General features: G+C 37.8%; 1 protein-coding gene and 1 long non-coding RNA gene across 5 annotated transcripts in view; one reads left to right on the plus strand and one right to left on the minus strand.

The window, feature by feature from the left end:
- The window catches only part of SMC5 (structural maintenance of chromosomes 5), a 52,063-nt gene that overhangs the window by 27,410 nt on the left and 5,118 nt on the right, over nt 1-19,535 (minus strand). For 2 of the 4 annotated variants that reach the window (XM_080371685.1, XM_080371687.1), the window contains 8 exons: nt 19,005-19,167; nt 17,195-17,329; nt 15,988-16,128; nt 8,888-9,049; nt 4,798-4,869; nt 3,651-3,906; nt 2,351-2,538; nt 602-715 (listed from right to left, as the gene is read on the minus strand). In XM_080371685.1, the coding sequence (XP_080227811.1) occupies nt 602-715; nt 2,351-2,538; nt 3,651-3,906; nt 4,798-4,869; nt 8,888-9,049; nt 15,988-16,128; nt 17,195-17,329; nt 19,005-19,167 (1,231 nt within the window). The remainder of the gene's footprint in view (nt 1-601; nt 716-2,350; nt 2,539-3,650; nt 3,907-4,797; nt 4,870-8,887; nt 9,050-15,987; nt 16,129-17,194; nt 17,330-19,004; nt 19,168-19,535) is intronic. The other 2 variants (XM_080371686.1, XM_080371688.1) reach the window with 2 other exon arrangements.
- LOC308056391 lies at nt 9,058-14,519 on the plus strand. Its single transcript, XR_013924810.1, has 2 exons — nt 9,058-9,587; nt 9,676-14,519. It is a non-coding gene; the product is annotated as an uncharacterized lncRNA (long non-coding RNA).

A 19,535-nucleotide genomic window follows, 5' to 3' on the forward strand; every position in this document is an offset into this window, starting at 1 on the left:
AAAATCACTAGCTTCTGTGAAGGGCAGATAGGTCTTAAAAATTGCAGGACAGTTTGTTATTAATCACACTATTCTGTGGACAGGAAGCATTATGATAGTTAATGCTGTATCCTGTGGCTTTTCTCTCCTGCATCATCTGTCTGGCTCTCAAAGGGAACAATCTCCTTTTCGCTCCAGGGAACAGCAGTATTAAGAAAATGTAAGCCTGATTTGATGCCTGGACCATTGTATTGTCACAAAAGATGCTCTCTTGCCTCTTTAGTGAGGAAGCATTGGAAAAGCTTGGTACTACATTTGTAGCTTTCTGCTTTTGTCATTTTCTTGTATGCAGTATTTTCTCCTCAGTGATTACTGCCTTGTCAAGGAAAACAAGTTATTTCTAAAAAGAAACATTTTCCTAGTATTCCTGCATCCCTCCAGTTGGTCTAGGCTTAAAAAAAAAAACATACCTTACTCCAGAAGAAAACTTTTGAATACTTTGTATTAGCTGTTGTGCTGATCTTGCCAATCAAAACTTAATAAATACGGACTTAGGTAGACTCCAAAGTTGAGGGATCCTACATCACTATTAAATCGGTTTTAAAAACTGGTGCCTACTTGCCTCCACAAGAAACGCTTCCATATCTTCTTGACTCTCAAAAACAAAAGCACTCATGTCACTGGACGAAATGTGATTTTCAACATATTTAGCATGTCTGTTGTCTTTCATACTGATCTGATAAAAGAAAGGTAATAAAAAAGTGATTTAATACCATTGGACTTAGCACTGCCTCACCACACATACCCCCCAAAAAATATTTTAAGCAGTCAGGTGATATCCATGCCTACGTTTAATGACAATAAAGACAATGTTTAAACATCTTTAAAGACATATTCCCTGTCTTTTTGCAACCAGTTCTCTTGGGAGGAAACCTACAGTAACTCATCGGTCATTGTGTTCAGTTTTTAGCCATCCATACGCTTTCTCAGCACTCCCAGAGCTATCAGTGTCTCCACCACACCACCTCCCCCTCTTCTGCTCCACCCTAACCTTGCAACTGCAGCCAACACCATCTCACATCTAGTGGCTCTGCTCCAGTACCTGTAAAGATACCTCACTGTTTAGAAACAATTAACCTGAAGAATCAAAACCAGAAAATGCCACACTCCATAATATTCATATACAGTTCCCTTTGATTTGGACACAGTGAACACTACCAAATACAGAATTGTGAAGCTGTAGAGAGACAGAGATTCACAGATTGAATGAATGTTCTTTGAATTCTTAATAAAAAAATATATAATCCACGTTTCAGATGGATGAAGCTCTTATCTGAATGAAACATTAATATTAGAATTCTTCAGTAACTCTCACTAGTAATTAAGACATTGTGTCACTGTATGTGACATACAAAGGCAAAATTACACAGAACTACACATCCTCTGGTTAGCCAAATGCTGGGTATGCTTACTACCAATTTGACCGCTAGAATTTTGAGGTACATGAGACTAGCTTACATTATATCAAAGAAAACACATTCAGACATTAAAGGATGTTACAGAGGTCAATGAGGCCTCAAAGTAAAAGCAAAGGCATTCTATCAAGGCATTTGTAAAGTTAACTTGGTGTGGTCTTCAGGAAGACATGAAAAATACTTGGCATTTTATACTACACAAAAGTAATTTTAAACAGTTGTAGCAGTGTACGAAGCCTAAGAATTGGTAAAAAATTGGTAAAAGTATTCAACTAACTTAAATTATAGCAACATACTATGAAAATAAGCTTGCAATTCTGAAGAGGAGGAATGGACTGGAGTTCTTAATCCTCTTCACATTTCATGGAGCACATATTACAAGAGGCTGGGATAATGGTGGAATGCACTAGAAAACCAACAGCCTCTTCAAAAATTAAGCACTGTTATTCCTAGCTAGTACAGTGTCTGTCACACCAAAACACAATACAAAACTATGGATAATTTAGGTATTTCTGTGTCTGCAGCTGGCTGTGCAAAGCAAACCACAAGAACACCTGGGAATCACAGTGACATTAACTGTTGCTGAGCAGGTTGTGCTCTGAGAGGAGGTATTCAATTGTAACTACCACTGCTTTTTTAAGCAGCAAATAAGAACTACTGAAGTCTAAATAACTGGATGTACCTTAGAGGAAACCTACAATGGACACCTTAATAAAGGACTGCTCCTTGAGGAGCACCTCATCTTACTCAGTGTTAAGTATTACTACATTGCCTACAGAATTAAAATTACAAAAAGTTCACCATGCTAATGTATCCTGCACGTAATTGGCAGCTCATTTAACAATGTGTTTTGAAAGTCTGAAACCTTGCAAGGCATAAATAAACTAAATATTAACTGGTTGGAGTGATATACAAGTAAGTCTTCTTACTTCAAGCATCATGGGTTCACAAACTTTTTTTTTAAACTTGTCTTTGTTCTTTCTTAGCCATACAAGAGCAGTGTGTGTGTCTTTGAATCTCCCTTTCAGATGCTCTTCCTTCATGTTCATTACATTATTGAGTTGTTCCAGGTTATCGTTTATTCCTGTAATTTAAGGCATTTCTTAGTGAGTCCATAGCAAATACACATTGTAACTAGCATCTTCCAATACTTACTATGTTACTCTAGCAACAAGGTTGTTAGGAGATAAGAATTAAGAGTTTCTCTTCCCACAATCAAGATGTTAAGATTTCTTTCGAATAAGCAGCAACTATTAAAGCTTAAATCTAAAATAAAATGAAAACTTACCCCACACATAACAAAATGCAGCATCACAGTAAAACCACAGGATTTTAGTCCTAGAAGTATCTCTTCAAAACTTGCAATACCTTTGTATTTTAAACAAAAAATGCCCCAAAAGGAAAGAGGTAGTGGGACTAGCAACACAAAATCTCCAAGTGTTAGCGCATGCTTGCAAACAAAATGTGTGACAACAGACTGAGTGCGAAAGCATTTGGTATTCAGGAAAAACAGAAAACAATTACTTCCTGTGCTTCTCAAGGTAAAATACAGTGTCTCCTTCCTTAGGTCACTTGGTCTCTCTCTACCTCAGTTTCTTCTTGGATTCTATGACAGTTAAGTGCCAAAGACATAGGTATGTGCAAATGTACTACACTCACTGAAGAATATACATAACACCCACTACCCACCAAGCTATAATTTTTGAATTTTGTTTCTTAGAAGTAATCGCAAATCCTAGGCTAGTATAAAGGAAATTATAGTAATTAAGATTAGCTCAAGTTAATCTAAAAAGGACAAAACCAGCACCACCACTACACCTTCAAAGCAAACTGTTTTTTGCTTCAGGTTTGGGGTTTTTTTTTGTATCCTGCTAACAGTACATACTATCATTTAATAACATGAAAAAAATGAAACTGGCAAAGCAGTCTCCTTACCCAGAGATCAGAAGAAACTTATTTTTTGATTAGTTTTAAGGTCAATTGCTACTTCTTAATCCTCCTGTTCTTTTCATTTTGAAAGTAGTTTGTTACTTTTAATAAAACTGGTAACAGACAAGAGGACTGCTATACATGTAATACAACTATGAGACTTGAGGTAAACACCTCAAATTATTTCACTACAGCACTGTAACAAGCAATGGTGCACAGACAAAGAAAAAAATAATTAAAAGTCAAACAAAACCTCAAATAACTTACTTTTCTTTTCTTTCTCTTGGTTCATTTTCTCTGCTGTTAGATCACTGATATCACTATCAATATTTGCCTTTTCTTCTTGCAATTCCTTCAACTTATTATTAACAGCATCAATTTGTGGCTGAAGATTCTCACAGACTGCCATTGCATTGAGCTCATTCTTCCAGTCCTCTATCATTTTGTGAGTGTTGTGTATTTTCCTTTGTCTGTCCATTTCCTCATCTTTCTTCATTCTCAATGCTTGATTAATTTCTTCAATCTAAGAATTTTGATTATTTCCAACATTAAAGGAGTTTGGTATACAAAACCGATGACAAGTAGGATATCTGTGCAACTGGTATTAAATGTTGATGTAACCACACTCTAAAATCCTTAGATTCTGTTATAGTTCCAATAACCCTACAACATTTGAAGAACTGACAAGATTTTGTTAATATTTAGGAACATTTAAGTAAAAATACAATCAAACCTTCAAGACAATTTTTAAAGTTCCTTTATTTTTACAAAAGCAGAAGCTTAAAATCTTCAACACATTTGAAAGTTAGTCTAAGATTGCATAAAACCTATAGCACAAACACAATGTGCAACATTGACTCTGCACCCTTATATTTAATTTATACATTTAACCAAGTGATTACATTAAGTTCTGTAACTGTTTTACAACAGATCTTTTCGTTTTCTTATTAAAAATGATGTATATATACACTTAAGAGAAGCAACAACCCTAGCCTCTTGCATAGAATATTTGAGGGCATTTTTAACACTGAGATCACATTACTGTGCTACAGAGGCTGTAGCTTTTCAAGATATATAGTACATATACACACACATACTGTCCATTCCTAAGTTTGCTATCAAGGTAACTGATTTTATGTAGCGTACACCTGTCCCTTCGTAATACCCGTTTGACTAATAGGTTTTAGAGATTCATTGTGTATTGGAGGGAGTGAAGTGTGGAAGCACTTGCAGCCTGCTCAGAGAAATTTTCCTCTCTGCTAACAGAAGAGCGGGCATAAAAGCCCTGTACCTGTGTATCACTGCAGAATTGAAAAAGCAGCATTCCACCCAAAAGCAGCATATGCTATAGCTAGTACTGAATTAATACATTAGCAAAGAAACACCAAAATAAGTCACAAATATCCAGTCTTACTTGCTTATCTTTTATCTCCAATGCATCTTGCTTCTGTTTACATTTTTGAGAAATGTCCTTGATTTCAGCAGCCTGCATACAGTAAGATATTTAGACAGTCATAAATTCAGTTAATTTATAAAAAGCAGTCATATTTTAAAGAACACTTTACATGCATAACTAAGCATTTATTCCATATTTCATTGCTGACAAAGTCATACTCACCAGTTTCTTATTATTCTTACTTATATCTGTAATGGCCTATAAACTGTTCACAGCCATTCAGCTACAGATCTGCAATTCAATCACGACAAAAGATGTCTCCTAACTTCATCTGAAATGAAAGTAACTCCATCCTCCATTTCAATAAAATGTTATATTCAGATTCTTACAATTATAAAATGTTCTTGCCTCTTTTTCCTAACAACCTTACCAAGGAAAGCTTACACTTAGAGCAAGAAAGACTTAAGTTCCTAGGCACAGAACAGCCAAAACAGAATTTGTCTAAGTCATCCTGCCTCTGAAGTGCATCATGCTAAAGCTATAGCCTACACAGCTCAGCCTGACAACTTGTTGGCTTGTATGTAGGCACACGTCTCTACTCTTTCTCTGTTATTCTCAGCTTCTATGGAGTTGTAGAATATAGTTTCGAACAGATTTCTGGGCATCACCCAGTCTCATCCCTCGCTCAAAGCAGATCTTACTAGGTTGGGTTGCTTGGGCACTTGTATAGCTGAGTCCTGAACACAGTACTATGCTTTCTCCACAAACTTACTTCCTCCCTCCCTGAACCCTCAAGGCTGAAAACTGCAAGCAGAATACGAACACTGCAGGATGGAAGGACTGTAAATAAATTCCAGTGCAGACACAGAAACAAACACTCACTACACTCGCTGGAAGAAATGTCTTCCTACAAACTGAAAATGCTAAGATGCATCAAGAATGGAGAAAAGACTATGCACAATCTACTCTCTCTCACAACATTGAAAGATGTACAAAAATTTCTGACTCTACACCTGTTTACATGAAGGCAATGTGGAACAATACATCTTGGTCTCGCAGTTGACTGCTGTACAGTACTGACTCTGTGATGCTCTCTCCAAAGATCTGGGTAGGCATTCTGAAGAGGAAGCTCTCTCCTAGGAAACTGATGCTGTATGTTCAGAAAACAACTCTGAGGGCTCTCAAAAGCAGGGCACTAGCAAGGAACTGAAATTAAATTTTTCAATTATCATTATATTTGCAGTTATTTTCTATTTATATATACCTACCTTACAGGATACGTAAACAATTACAATTGTCTTCATGGTACAACTACAACAAACTGCTTTGTACTGTTAAATATTGCTAAAAAAATTGCACTGCATAATCCACTCTGTTCAAATGTCTTTGAAAAGCCTAAAGTGGAGACTATTCTAGGCTTCTGCCTCACTATTTCAACAACCTCTTCCTTCAAAATAGGCCAATTTCTTTTTTTCAGAATATACATGTCCTACACACCCAATGCACAAAATTTTACTAGGAGTTCTTAGTCTGACCAAATCCTTAAAAGGTTTTAACGCAGGGAGAGAGAAAAGAGAAATAGTTGTGCAGTGCCTCAATACATTAATTTCTTCCCAGATTTAGCTCTGCCTTTACTTTCAGTCCAGCTCCTTCCAGGCAAAACCTATAACACCACGTCTAGCTTTTTGCCAGCAAACTGCAAACAAGATCTAATGAAGGAGGTGGTTTATCTCTGTTCTCACAAATATATCCTCAAGCCAAGTGCAAGATCTCAAGAAGCAGTCAGGATTACAGTTATTTGATAATGAATATAAGCCTGGACCAAAGGGCCTGAAGACAATTATGTTCCCTACAGGTCTGTGTGCCCGAAACAGAAAGGACTTAAAATGCTAAACTGCTTTCCCTTAACACCAAATTGAAATCTGTCTTGAAAAAAACACAAATAACCAACCACCACAACTTCTGGGTCAAAAAAAAAGTTACACTGTTTTTATAATAAAAGTCAGCCATTAATCAACCCTGCTGGCTTAAGCAAAATCATCTGTGAAATGCCCACCACGTTCTGGCATCTACAAAGATAAAATTCCAAGTTACAATAATTTCAAGCAGTATTTACCAAAAAGTGAACAATTAATGAAGTAGCAATTTACAGAATTTTAAGGTAGGGTACTTAAAAGCCTTGAGGTTTTGCGTTTGGTCAAAACTATCTCCTGACAGTGTGAGCAGCATTGATTCTCCTTTAAAAGAACTACATTTTCATAGCCCAACTAAGAAGATCTGTGGGAGGTAAATGGATTTCAGTACTCAAAAAAGTTACTGTCACAAAAGTTCCAAAAAAATAGCAATACATATCCAATATCTTGTTAACTTGCCCGATGTCACACAAATTGTTCATGCCATAACCAGGTATATAACATATTCCCTTAAATCTTTTTCCATGAGCATGCTCCCTGCAAGTTAAAACTAAAATGCTCACTTTTTCCCCCCCTAGGCTTCTCACACAGAGGACACTCATACCCATCAGAGGATAGCTTTTATATGAATATAGCCCAATACTTCTAAAAACTGTGGTAGCAATGGTTTAGTAGAGTTCTTCACTGTTTCAAAAAAAATTTTAAGTATAACATTAAAGTTAGTATATATGAGTAAAACCTATCAGGACAATACCAAACAGTGAAAACAAAGCTTCACACTTTGCAAGCATGAAGGCCCTTACTGCATTATGAAAATTCATTTCAAGATTCCAGCTGTTAACTTCCCTCTAAGTACACTTACTCTTAAAACACCAACAAAAACCCATTAAAAAACCACGACCCACACACAAAAAAAACCACTCAACCACACCAAAAAAACCCCACTTCAATAAAACCGCAACATTTTTACACATTTTGTTATTTTGAATCACAACATGGTAAACTCTTGCAATACTGTGGAGCACAAAATTCAAAGGATACGGTTAAAGGGCTTTCTTAATAATATACATGATAAGAATAAGAATAATGCACTTGGGTAAGTAGTATTGCCAGGTACAGGTTACATCACAACAAAAGCAGAAGTGGTGTGAACAACAATTTGTTTTTGTTCGTCTGGTCTTTCTGGTTTGCTTTTGGTTTTTGCTTTTTTCACTGAGATGCTGTTCATTTTGTTTAGCGAGAAGGGTGTGTCATTTGTTTTTTTTAAGAAAGCACATGGACTGTGGATCAGCTCACAGTGCACTAAGTACCACTGAAGTTTCAGACCCTGATTCTACAAAATGCTTCATGACAGCAGTCCTCTACAGGTGTCACATGTGTCTCCACACCAAGGTCTTTTGACCTGATCAGGTATCTTCAAACAGAATTCACTGCAGCCAACGTTCTCATGTTATCATTTAACTTGGGTTACCCATTAAAAATGTGTGGAGCCTATGCATACAATGACTTCTGCAGCCTGAACAGTACGTGATAGTTAAAATCCTGCAGATAATTACAGTAATTTCCTATTTGTCATACAGAAATGGTAATTTTCCATATCCCCAGAGAGCAGCTATTCAAGAAACAGATAGTAAGCTGTAAGAAATATGTAGGTTTTCCATTAAATTCTCTTATGCATAAAAAGTCACAACTGATGGAAGATTACTGTCTAATAAAAAATATATCTTCTTTATGGAATTAGGTTAAATATTAGAAAAACACTTTTAGGTCAGAAAAGCTGTAATTTAGCTTACATTAACAACCCAAACTGGCTACATTTTAAGAAGATAAACAGAGCATCTACAAATCCCACCTACAGAATAGATGAAAAAAGGCAACAAATTCAATGTAAGTATTTAACTTAGGGATACTGTAATACTACATCCCTGTAGATTCTATGAGAACATTGTAAAATTTGTATGCTCCTATAATAGCAAGAGAGTGGACTTTCAGAGTTGCTACTAAGAAATGTATGTCTTGAGCTTAATTGTTTTTAATAGAACAGAGACATGGAGAAGGCAGTGAGAACCAAGGGCACAAGTATTTCAGAAAAATGTTTTCTGAAACTCATTGTTATAGCACACTAGAAAGAAAAAGGAAAGTTGAACACAGAACTGAAATACTACATATATTAACTGAGAAATTAAAATACCTACCTTATCTCTGATTTTTATATCCAGACTCTTCAAATTCTCTTCAGTTTCTCGGATTTTTTTTGTCAGTGGGGACTGCACTTCTTTCAGATTCTGCACTTCTTCCTTAGCTTGGTCTCTGCTTTGTTTCACTTTCTCATGCTGCTGACGAACATTTTCGTATTCCTTGGAGGAGATGAAAGTAAAACAGAAGACTTTTGTATTCTATTCCAGTACTTTATACTGCTCTAACATTTTATTTAATTGCACGAGTTTTAGGAGAAAAATTTCATTCAGAAGCTATTATTAGAGCAACTAGTTAATTAATCCTCTTGTTACTAGTCACTATGACTAGGAGATGTGAGGATCACTCAGTTCCCAGTGAACAAGCACACATATTTAATGGTTCTTAAACGTGCAATTCACAGAGCAGAAGAAACAACCAACTTGTCTGCAATCACCTTGCCTCTAAATCCATCTGGGACCAGTGCAGAAAGTAATTCTTTAGCCCCTTCTGTCCATAGTTTGAGCACTACTTAGGCAGAAGTCCTCAAGCTGAGGAGCAAATAACCATAGAAAACTTCAGGGGAAAGAAAAGGAAGGAGCTGGACAGACAGTCAGAGCCAGTAACAAATACAACCCTGAAGAACACCATGGAAAGTGACAGAGTTGACCAGAACTCAGGGGAAGAAAAACTCCATCATACACCACAGATGCCACAGAAGTCACTACCGAGGAAGTTTAACTGGAGATGCACTCCTGAGAAGAAAGAGATGGGAAGAAGTGCGGTGACTAAGAACCTCCACTTCAAGAAGACAGGAACTTTGGGGAGAAAGTAGTTTAGGCAGAAAGTCATTACTAGTGATTTTTTTATTATGCTTTCTGGAGGGAAAAACTGGACAAAACAAAACAAAAAATCCAGAACAAAAGAACAAGACATACAGATCTAGGAGACTTCTTGCAACTGGCTGGATAATATTTTTTAAGTTTGTTATACTACACTTAACTCATGGTTGTCACTTTTCTTGTGCTCGTCTGTACATAACTAATAAAGTACGTTGTGAACAGTCTCACATGGATGGAAGAAAGTTTCTTGCAGTAAATTGTTTAAATGGTGGTTATTGCAAATTTTCTACCAGAATATATTTATTTAGATTACACTGAAAAGATACTCAGTAGGCCAGAGGGAGGAGTAGATATATGCAGGTGGGAGTGCAGAGGAACAGAAAGCTATTGGATTTGGCAGGCACTAAAGAAAGCTGCTGGTTTAGAGCATACACTTGGATTATTCCAAGTTTTGGAGCATTAAAAAGAAATAAAGATAGCCTGCAAGCCCTATCTGTAACAGTGAGCTTTATCTGCTACTTCTTTCTCCTAGTTACTTAATAACTCTGCCTGTAAGTACACACAGTTAATCACACATTAATCAACTTAGGCTATTAAATACAAATTCTTTCTTCACAGTATCTTTTTCATAAAGCCAAAAAGTATTTGAAAAAAGCTGCTGTAATTCTATGATGTGGAGTACAATCAGTAGACACCATTACAAAGTTACAGAAGTAAAGCAACTATACTTCCCCTTAGCTGAAAGAATAAGCTTAAAATTTAGCTCTGCCTTAGATAAGGTATTATATCTCAAGGTTCAAGCAAATACACATACAATGCACTTCATTTCTTCTGATACAAGACACAGGCAAGTTTCCCTCAAAACTGTCATGACATGGCTTTTATACATTAATTCCCTTCACCAAAACTTTAAGAAAACCTGACTTTTGATCCCTGTATTTTGGCAACCTTTAAGCAAATAACCTTGATGCTTGTAATTATGCACTTAGCTAAGGATCTGCAGAACTTCCACAGGATTTCAGCTCTCCCAAGAGATATGTGCACCTAAACTACATAAAAAAGCTTTTCTCAGCTGTGAATGGAAGAGAAAAAGGAGAACGGACGTGGCTTGGCCAAGACATTTTCAGAATTACATGTTTCCAGGACATTTACAGTAGGAGGAACAGCACTATAGATATATACACACATACTACCTTAAAACAGTATACTTTATGGTATACCATACTTCATTAAGCTTAAGCTTGAGGGGTAAGAAACCTCCCTCCTTCAAGACCCTACAAAAGAAGGGCTATCTATGTCAAAAGAACTGTAGCTCCTTAAATTTTATCATTGACTGTAGATGACACAATCATTTGACAGAAGCCCCACTAAGGTACACAAAAGAACATAAAACTTCTCCTAAAATCCTTGACTCCCAGTCTTTAACATTGTATTCCTAGAGTCTATTTTATAGCATTTAAAAGCAGACGCTCAAAAGCCTATTAGACACAGACATCTATAAATACGGTGTATAATTCTCCACATACAGAAGCAGCTGGCACTGACTAGAAAAAACACTTGACTGGAAAAGCATTCCTCAGGTGAAAAGTAGTGGTCTTCAGAATAAAAACACATTTCTACAGGGGCCAAACAGTAAAGCAAGTTCAGCATTACACTCTGCCTTTTCAACCATGATCAACAGTCTAGTGTCCGTTTTTCAGTTGACCTGTTTTCAGGCTGTCTGTCTTCTCCATTTAGTAACATACCATAGTATCTATACATCTGCCTCCTGGCTGATTCGGAGGCTCAGCCCAGTATTGTTTTGTTACAGAGGAAATTTTAAACAGCTAGGTCTATTTGGTCTACAGGTAGAAGCCTACCTTTTGGTGAGGACAGGAGGGAGAGAAGATCCACAGAAGGAATAAACTGCTGTGCTACTCTGAACTTTGGTGAACCCAATTTTAGTGACACCAAAACCATTTATTTCTTAGAATTAAACAGTGCTAGTCAGATGACAAAGAAACAGGACCTTGTAAAAGAACGCATTTCTTCTTTTACAGCTCTTGGTATTTTGCAATACAGGAGAATACCAATAGATCTGTCAGGAGGATTTGACAACACACTAAATAGCAACAATCTTTTACGTTGAGGATCACAATGGAATGTGAAATTTTGTTGCAGCCTGTAGGTCAAATATCTTCTACCTAGTAAAACAGTTATGTCGATGACCCTTGATTTCAACTGTAGATTGTTTACCAGAAGTCACTTGCTGGTGGTTAATCTGGTACACACCACTGATTCTGTACTACATATCAGAACTTCATGCAGGTGTCAAAATACACTTCCATGGATTCAGTGGCCAAAAAGTTAAATTTCTCCAGGTTGAGTGCACTCACCTGAAGTATTTAACATACTCAGTGACATAAACTGTTGGAACACAGCAGTGAAAGAGTAAGCTGTGAAGAAGTCTGTCTAAATTTGCTTAAGAAACACATAAATAACAGCAATGCTCTCAAACTTATGGAAGACAATTTAACTGACAGCAGGTAAGGTTCTTAACTTAGTTTCCCCCCACCAGTTTCTGACCAGCCTTCAGAGCTCTGTATCTGCAAATATCTTACAGTAGACAACAATCAGTATCTGTCTACATTAACAACGTAAGACCTACATCTCTCCTAATAAAATTCTTGTTAACTAAGCCAGGCTAATGCATGTATAGGAGGAAAAACCCAAACCATTCAGCAAGTATGGAAGTCCAATCCTAATGGCCCAGAGCATACAGCCCACCTCCTTAGTACCTACCTGCAGGAGCGGTCTGCAAACTAGGACCATGCGTGGCAATCAGTTAGCTGAGGGGAATGTGCTCGAGCTTGTCTAGACAACAATTGACATGATGAGGCATGTTTTCAGAGCACAGGGGAGTGGGAGACGATGGTGCCAAGGATGGCACCAAGGAAAGATAACACCTTGCTGTTAATTGATGGTAGTTAACCACCAATCAGGGATTGCCTAGTATGCAAGGCTTAGCTTCAAGAACCAATCTGTTTAAAACGCGCAGCTTCTGAAAGCGTATAAAAACTCATGCTTCTGTACAATAAATTGACATTTGCTTGCATCAAGCGGCGTCCCGTCTCTTCATTCGCCGCAAACTGGTGACCCCGACGTGATGCGTTTAAGGATCTGATGTGAAGGGCTCTCGAATCGCCTATCTGAGTGACATGCAGCAAATCCCACAGAACTTTGAATGATCTGCTGAAAGGAAGCAGGAGCTGGCCAGAAATCCCTCCGGAGTTGAGAGCCTTGGAAGAATAAGGACGGAAAAAAGACAGCTCGTGGAAGAGGGCTGCGTTCCGGAGGAGACGGCTTGGCTGAACTTGCTGTCTGGACCAGGCAGACAACCTAAACCCCGAGGATAACACCTGTATTCATCGAGACAGGTGAGCAGCCAAGAAACTTTAGAGACTTTGAAAGAATGAAAGTGTGTACATACAGCAGCCAATTGTATGATGCTGCCGCAGAGGGGAGCTCTGTGTTGGGAATACATTTAGCATCTTGGTGGCAAATTCTGACTACTCTTTGCCAAGTGTGGACTAATTCTACTAACGGTGCTAAACCAGAGGAAGCTGTAAATTCCACTGACAGCACGACTCTTCTCAAGACACCGTCAGCAATGGCTATTCTGTCCACACCTCCTCTGCCCCCAAAGCTTCTGTCACTCATTGCAGCGACCCTCACAACACAGGAGCAAGCACGGGAACAGGACAACTCAGACAATGATTTTATTGACACTGATAAACCTTTTGATCCAGGTCCTGTAGATCTGGAAAAGGAGCTAGACCTTTCCCCCACCCCCTCGTCTCTCCTGATGCATTGATTGTATTTTTGGGGAGGGTGAAAGCGGGTCTGAGGGATTGGTGACAGGAATGCAAGTGGGAAACACTTAAGTGATGGGTTTTGGGAGTCGCTATGGCATGTTCAGTATTTTGTCAGATCAGCCTCGAGAGTGGCAGCCTGTGCAATATGAGGCTGTTAAAGGGTTAAGCAAAGCAGTGCGGGAAGGGAGGATTCATAATGAGAGAACAGCTAGGTATTGTGAAGGAGAATAGGAAAGATAAACATGGTTATCTGGTGTTTAATAGGTGTCTGCATGCTTGTAGAGATATATAGCTATGTAACTACATGAATGATTCCTGCCCTGAGCCTGGTGGCACATACAGCTGCGGTTTGTGTCCGGGCTCAGAGATGTAAATAGGGGCTTCTCTGTTATGGTAAAAGTGTTTCTCTTTGCATAAAAAAGAGGGAATGAAGGGAATGACCCCAGAGGTATGTTCAGAGAAGGCATGCCATGTTTCCAACTTTTTGACTGAACCAGTTCTTGTTTGGTGTGCCCTTCCACCTATGTATAATGTTAATCCAAAAGATTACACTTTGAATGTCGATAATTGTCTTTCTGTAGATGCTAATGTAGTAGGAGGCTATGATGGGAACGTATTGCAGTGGTTCTTCTCTTATCCGGAGTAACAGCAGGGAAAGCATTAAAGAGTTAAATCACCTTGTTTGGTAGGCAGTTAAGAATGTGAGTCAAAATTGCCACTGCTTTTTGTAGTTGGTTCAGGGACATGGCTGTAAGGATTTTGATGGTATGTGCTGCGTGGATTTTAGGCACCCCATTGCAGCAACATATTATCAAAATCTGAGAAAATTTCAGCCTTTTTGGTATTCATTCACTCAATTGGCAGTATTGTTTGTTTGCTGTTACCTTGGTTGCTGTCATGTTTGCAAGGGCCCTGCAGAACATGGCAAACCTGGTACTAGCTGTTCAAAAACAAAAAGGAGAAATTGTAAAATTGTATGGAACAGAGACAGTGGGTTATTTTGACACTGATAATATGTCTCAGTTGGTTTTTTATTTGTTCTATTACTTATGCCTTGTTTTTACTCGTTCGGTTTCAAAGGTTCTTTTTGTGCAACAGGAAGGGGGAGATGCAGGAGCGGTCTGCAAACTAGGACCATGCGTGGCAATCAGTTAGCTGAGGGGAATGTGCTCGAGCTTGTCTAGACAACAATTGACATGATGAGGCATGTTTTCAGAGCACAGGGGAGTGGGAGACGATGGTGCCAAGGATGGCACCAAGGAAAGATAACACCTTGCTGTTAATTGATGGTAGTTAACCACCAATCAGGGATTGCCTAGTATGCAAGGCTTAGCTTCAAGAACCAATCTGTTTAAAACGCGCAGCTTCTGAAAGCATATAAAAACTCGTGCTTCTGTACAATAAATTGACATTTGCTTGCATCAAGCTGCATCCCGTCTCTTCATTCGCCGCACCTACCACCATCTATCTACTTAAATTGCTGCTTCTATACCCCTCTGTGGTGCTAGCATGGAGATTTGAGGGCAGTGAAGGTTCGCGCCTTGAATCCAGTTACTCTTCAAGATTTAAGGGACAAAGTTCTTTGTATACCCACAAGAAACTGTTTTCTGCAAAATTGCAACAATATACTTCACAAAAGTTTTTTGCATCCTCCACAAATGCCACATGTAAGCTTTAGTAAGCTCTGTACCTGTATTTCATGAATTCTCTCAAGTTTGCAAATAAGGCAAACAACTTATTGCTTCAATATAATAAAAACATCAGCTTAAACTGTTTACAAAAATTTAACATGACTGACCACTCAACATTAAAACTAAACCAGTCAAAAGTGCTGTTCAGAAAGACTTATTTTGCTTTGTATAAATGACCTGTCATCCTTGGTTCTAGGCTCTTTTGAATTCGTTTATAATTTTGATCTCTCCAAATGTCAACATTCTTGAGACTGGCAACCTATATTCACCATGATTTATGTCATGCACACCAAACCTCAATTAACAAATTAAAATTAGCAAAGGGAAAATGCAACCTGTAAAAAACAAACCAGAAAACACATTCTGTTGAAAAAAATAGTGATTTATAGCCAGAAGAAGGAAGTGGAACTGGCTAGGCCCATTAAACCAGTTGTGTCTACATGGAATAAAAAGGAGTACTGCTTTTGGCCCATGTTGCTGGCTTTCCTAAACAGCCAGTAACAACTTAAGCAATTTCTTCAGTCCAGCTACATACACAAGCAAACCTCTGATCAAAGCTAGGCCAAGAACAGCCTTTCAAGACCTAGCCTGTTTGCAACCATGCAATTGTAATGATGTTCAAGTTAACTCTGGTCAAATTTCTTCTAAAGAAACTTCTGGCATATTTCTAATATTGCAGAATCAGGAAAAATGGGTTAGGTAAGAAAATACTGGAAAGAAACTGAAAACTTACCACCCAAGGTCTTTTCCTCTCAAGCATCTCAATTAAGTCTAGATGGTGTTTGCGCTCATGGTATCTCTCAACATCTTGTTTGTATCGTTCAATTCTCTGTCTCATTTTCTCCAAAGAGTTAGTTTTGTCTCTGCACAAGTTCTGTAAGAATAAACATTTTCATATTTTACAGTATCTACTTTGTGAAAACACTTCTCCACACCTCACCTATGCATTAAAGCAGAAATTTAACATGAGAGGACACTTTAGTACAGCAGTAATTAAAGGGGAACAACCCAACTAGGAATTTACAGCTTTTTCAAGTACATTTATCATATAGTTTCCATGATAACAAATCTAATTTAAGTAGAATTCTTGATCTGAAGAAAATTTTTAATATTTTTTGTTTTCTCAGGAAGTTACTGCCTACAGCACAAGCTTCCATTTATCTAGACATTTGTAAACCACCATAACTGGTTTTGATGAACACAAGTAGCAAAAATGATTGTGAAATATCTTGTAGATATTTTTAACAGAAACATTAAGGTTGGTATGTGAATGTGGTATCTATGAGTGGAAATGCATGCACACCCACACGAGAAACAATAGAATAAAGGATTAAAAGGATAGCCTGTATGGCTAACAATAGACACTGTTCCCAAGATACCATTCCCAACAGTAACAGCAAGGAACACATTATTTCTGCAAAGATCACCAAGCCTGCACTCTAGCAGGATCACAGTACAAATCACTGTCAGGGATAAACCCTGTGTCCTAAAACCATGACGGCAACAAAGTAGAAGCTTATTGCATACACTCTCCCTTTTCTCTGTCTGCAATATTCCAAACCAGGAAAAACAGGCAGCAGTGGTGTGACAATCTCATCCATAACTTATAGAAGCTGCAGTCAGCAAGACTAAAACAAAGGACCACCCTATAACTGCTGACGAATTCTGAAAGGCATATAAGATCTGTCCAAAAAACTTGTTGCCAGTCAAGAATCCTAGATAAGTCATAAGTACTTTACAAGAGGCATCCCATCTAGATCACCTGCATATGTCTTCATGCTTACAAGTGAATGAACTGTGATAAAATATAAGGATGACGTAGTAAAATCAACGTGCTGCAGACTTTGTAAATGTATACCACCTTCTAAGACCTCATGTTAAATTTTATTATGTTAATTATCATACAGTCACTGCTCTCCATCTATAATGTGCATGTTTACCTCCAGTTCTCTTTCCTTTTCTCTGAAGTTTTTCAGTTCACAGTGAAACCGGTACATTTCTGGAGGACCGATGGACTTTTCAGTGGCTTCAAGCAACTCAACCTTACTCAGTTTTGCAAATTCTCCAACTCTGTCCTACAAAATAAGAACACAGTATTTGTTAGAACAGTGCAATACAGTAATACTGGATTTAAATACTGCAACTTACTTCTCATGAAGATCACCTGACTTACAGTTCTATGCTAGAAAATTACATCAGAGCTAAGTTAATTTTAAGCGCAGGATGACCATCTCGGAGTAGCAAGCAAACCCTCCTAAACATTTTACAAGAGATCATATACGGTCTTCTTGGAGTTGCTCTGGAATGATTTAGAGCTTAGACCTTAGCTGTTCAGCAGCTTTTGAGGGCAGCTGTTGAAGACATGGGTTGGTTCATTGTTTTTGAATTGGCTACTGTTCTTCTGAACAAAATAGTTTAGTAAAGACAATCAGAGGTTTTATTCCTCTGTATTCTTAATATTTTTTCTCAAGCTGCTGAGGCTACACCTTCCCAGTATAAATACTCTGATAAACTCAAAAGTTTAGCCATGTGGAAGTTAATATAAAGGCTGGCAGCCAAGGGTATCAGGAAGCATTGCTGCTGTCCAAGGCAGAGGAACAGAGTGAAAGGTGTGCTTGTCATTGCTACAGTGTCATTACAGCAAGCAAGTAAACCAGAACTTTCAGGACATAATATTCACTGAACTGAACCTAAGTACTAAAGAAAAAAAGCTGGTTTAAATATGAAAGTTACATTGGCAGAGCATGCAGAAAGTTCATTCTAAACAAACACTGTGAATAAGTAAATGAAAGAGAAACAAAAATTTGTTTTGCAATATTAGCTTTCTAAATTTTAGAAATTTAATTAGATTTAGTTTTTGCCTTCTTGAATATATTTCTCCTTGAATAGAACAATAAACCCATGGTTAGCTAGACTCAGGTAAGGCTTCCTTTTAGTACCATCCCTTGTTATCCATGTGATCTGGGAACATCTTCGGAAGGAACCCACTGTAGCTTTTAAGGTGCAATTGTGAGGTGACTTTGTTATCTGCATAGAAATCCTGACATACCTGAGCATGGCTTCAGATATGGAAACTGCCTGTAGTATTCTTTACTCTTCTCTATCCTTTAGGAGGATATCAGGATTATTTTACTCTTAAGAATTTGATCCTAAATATCTTTGTCCTATGCTATGCTCAAGAAACCACTGAACCACAGACATTACCAAAAAGGCTCTAGTAGCAGTCTCTGTTGCAACTGTACTCAATCATTCAGTAGGACTGCTTTCTGGTTTTTGGAGAAAAAACCAGAGAACTCCCCTGCAAGTGCAGGATCCAATCATGAGGAATTGACTGGATATAACCAGAGAAAAGTGCATGCAGGGATTGGCTAGGCAAGTCAGGGATACAGAACTACAGGAATCACACAGGTAGAAGTACAGAGACAGTGCTAGATCTCAAGACCTTTGAAAAATTTCCCTACAGATTTGTTGCTTAAGAATGTCCCTACAGCAGCATGGACAGGACAGACACCACTGCTAGTGCTGCTACTTGAAACACCAACATGGGTAACATCAGCAGCTTTCATTTCAGTTTCAGCTGACAGCAGGTACAAAACTGTCCAGTTAGTGAACCTTAAAGGTCACAATGGCTACCTCATCCCTCTCATTCTTGGTGCTATGCCACTAAATCGCTCAAGTGCTACAAAGCTAAGCAGCAACAAAACCCTCTCAAAACACAGCATTTGCACCATCTTCAAAATTCATTCATACCTGAGGAAGAAACTGGCACAAATTGTCCATCTGGATATTTAAGGCTGCAACCTGTTCTTCTACTGTCTTCAGGGTTGTTGGCTTTTTGTTGATAAACCATGCTGATGTGTTGTTCACCACTTGAATCTCACGTGTGATAATGATATTGTCAGGCGTCTTACACCTGATTAGTAAAAAGAAGTGTTTAAACCTTTGAGAATACACAAAGGTTACCAAGTTTCAAAGTATGTTAGAGTTATGGTATTAAAACCTCTAGGTATCTAAATATTTAATATAAATTAACTGAACAGTAGCAGCAAATTCACATTTTATACTTCAGAAAATGTCCAGTACTTCAGCAATGAATTAATCTCACACAGAAAACATCAAGAATATCTGCAAATCTTAACTCAGAGGCTCTAAGTTTTAAATAAATTCAGCATGAGTAACTCATTTATATAAAGTCATTAGTTTAGTTTTATATATGTACAGTTTATATAAAAGTGTATTTTTATATGAAGTTTAGTAAGTTTTAAAATTGGTATGCAGGAG

Source organism: Falco punctatus (assembly GCF_963210335.1).
Source record: "Falco punctatus genome assembly, chromosome: Z".
Classification (NCBI taxonomy): Eukaryota; Metazoa; Chordata; class Aves; order Falconiformes; family Falconidae; genus Falco; species Falco punctatus.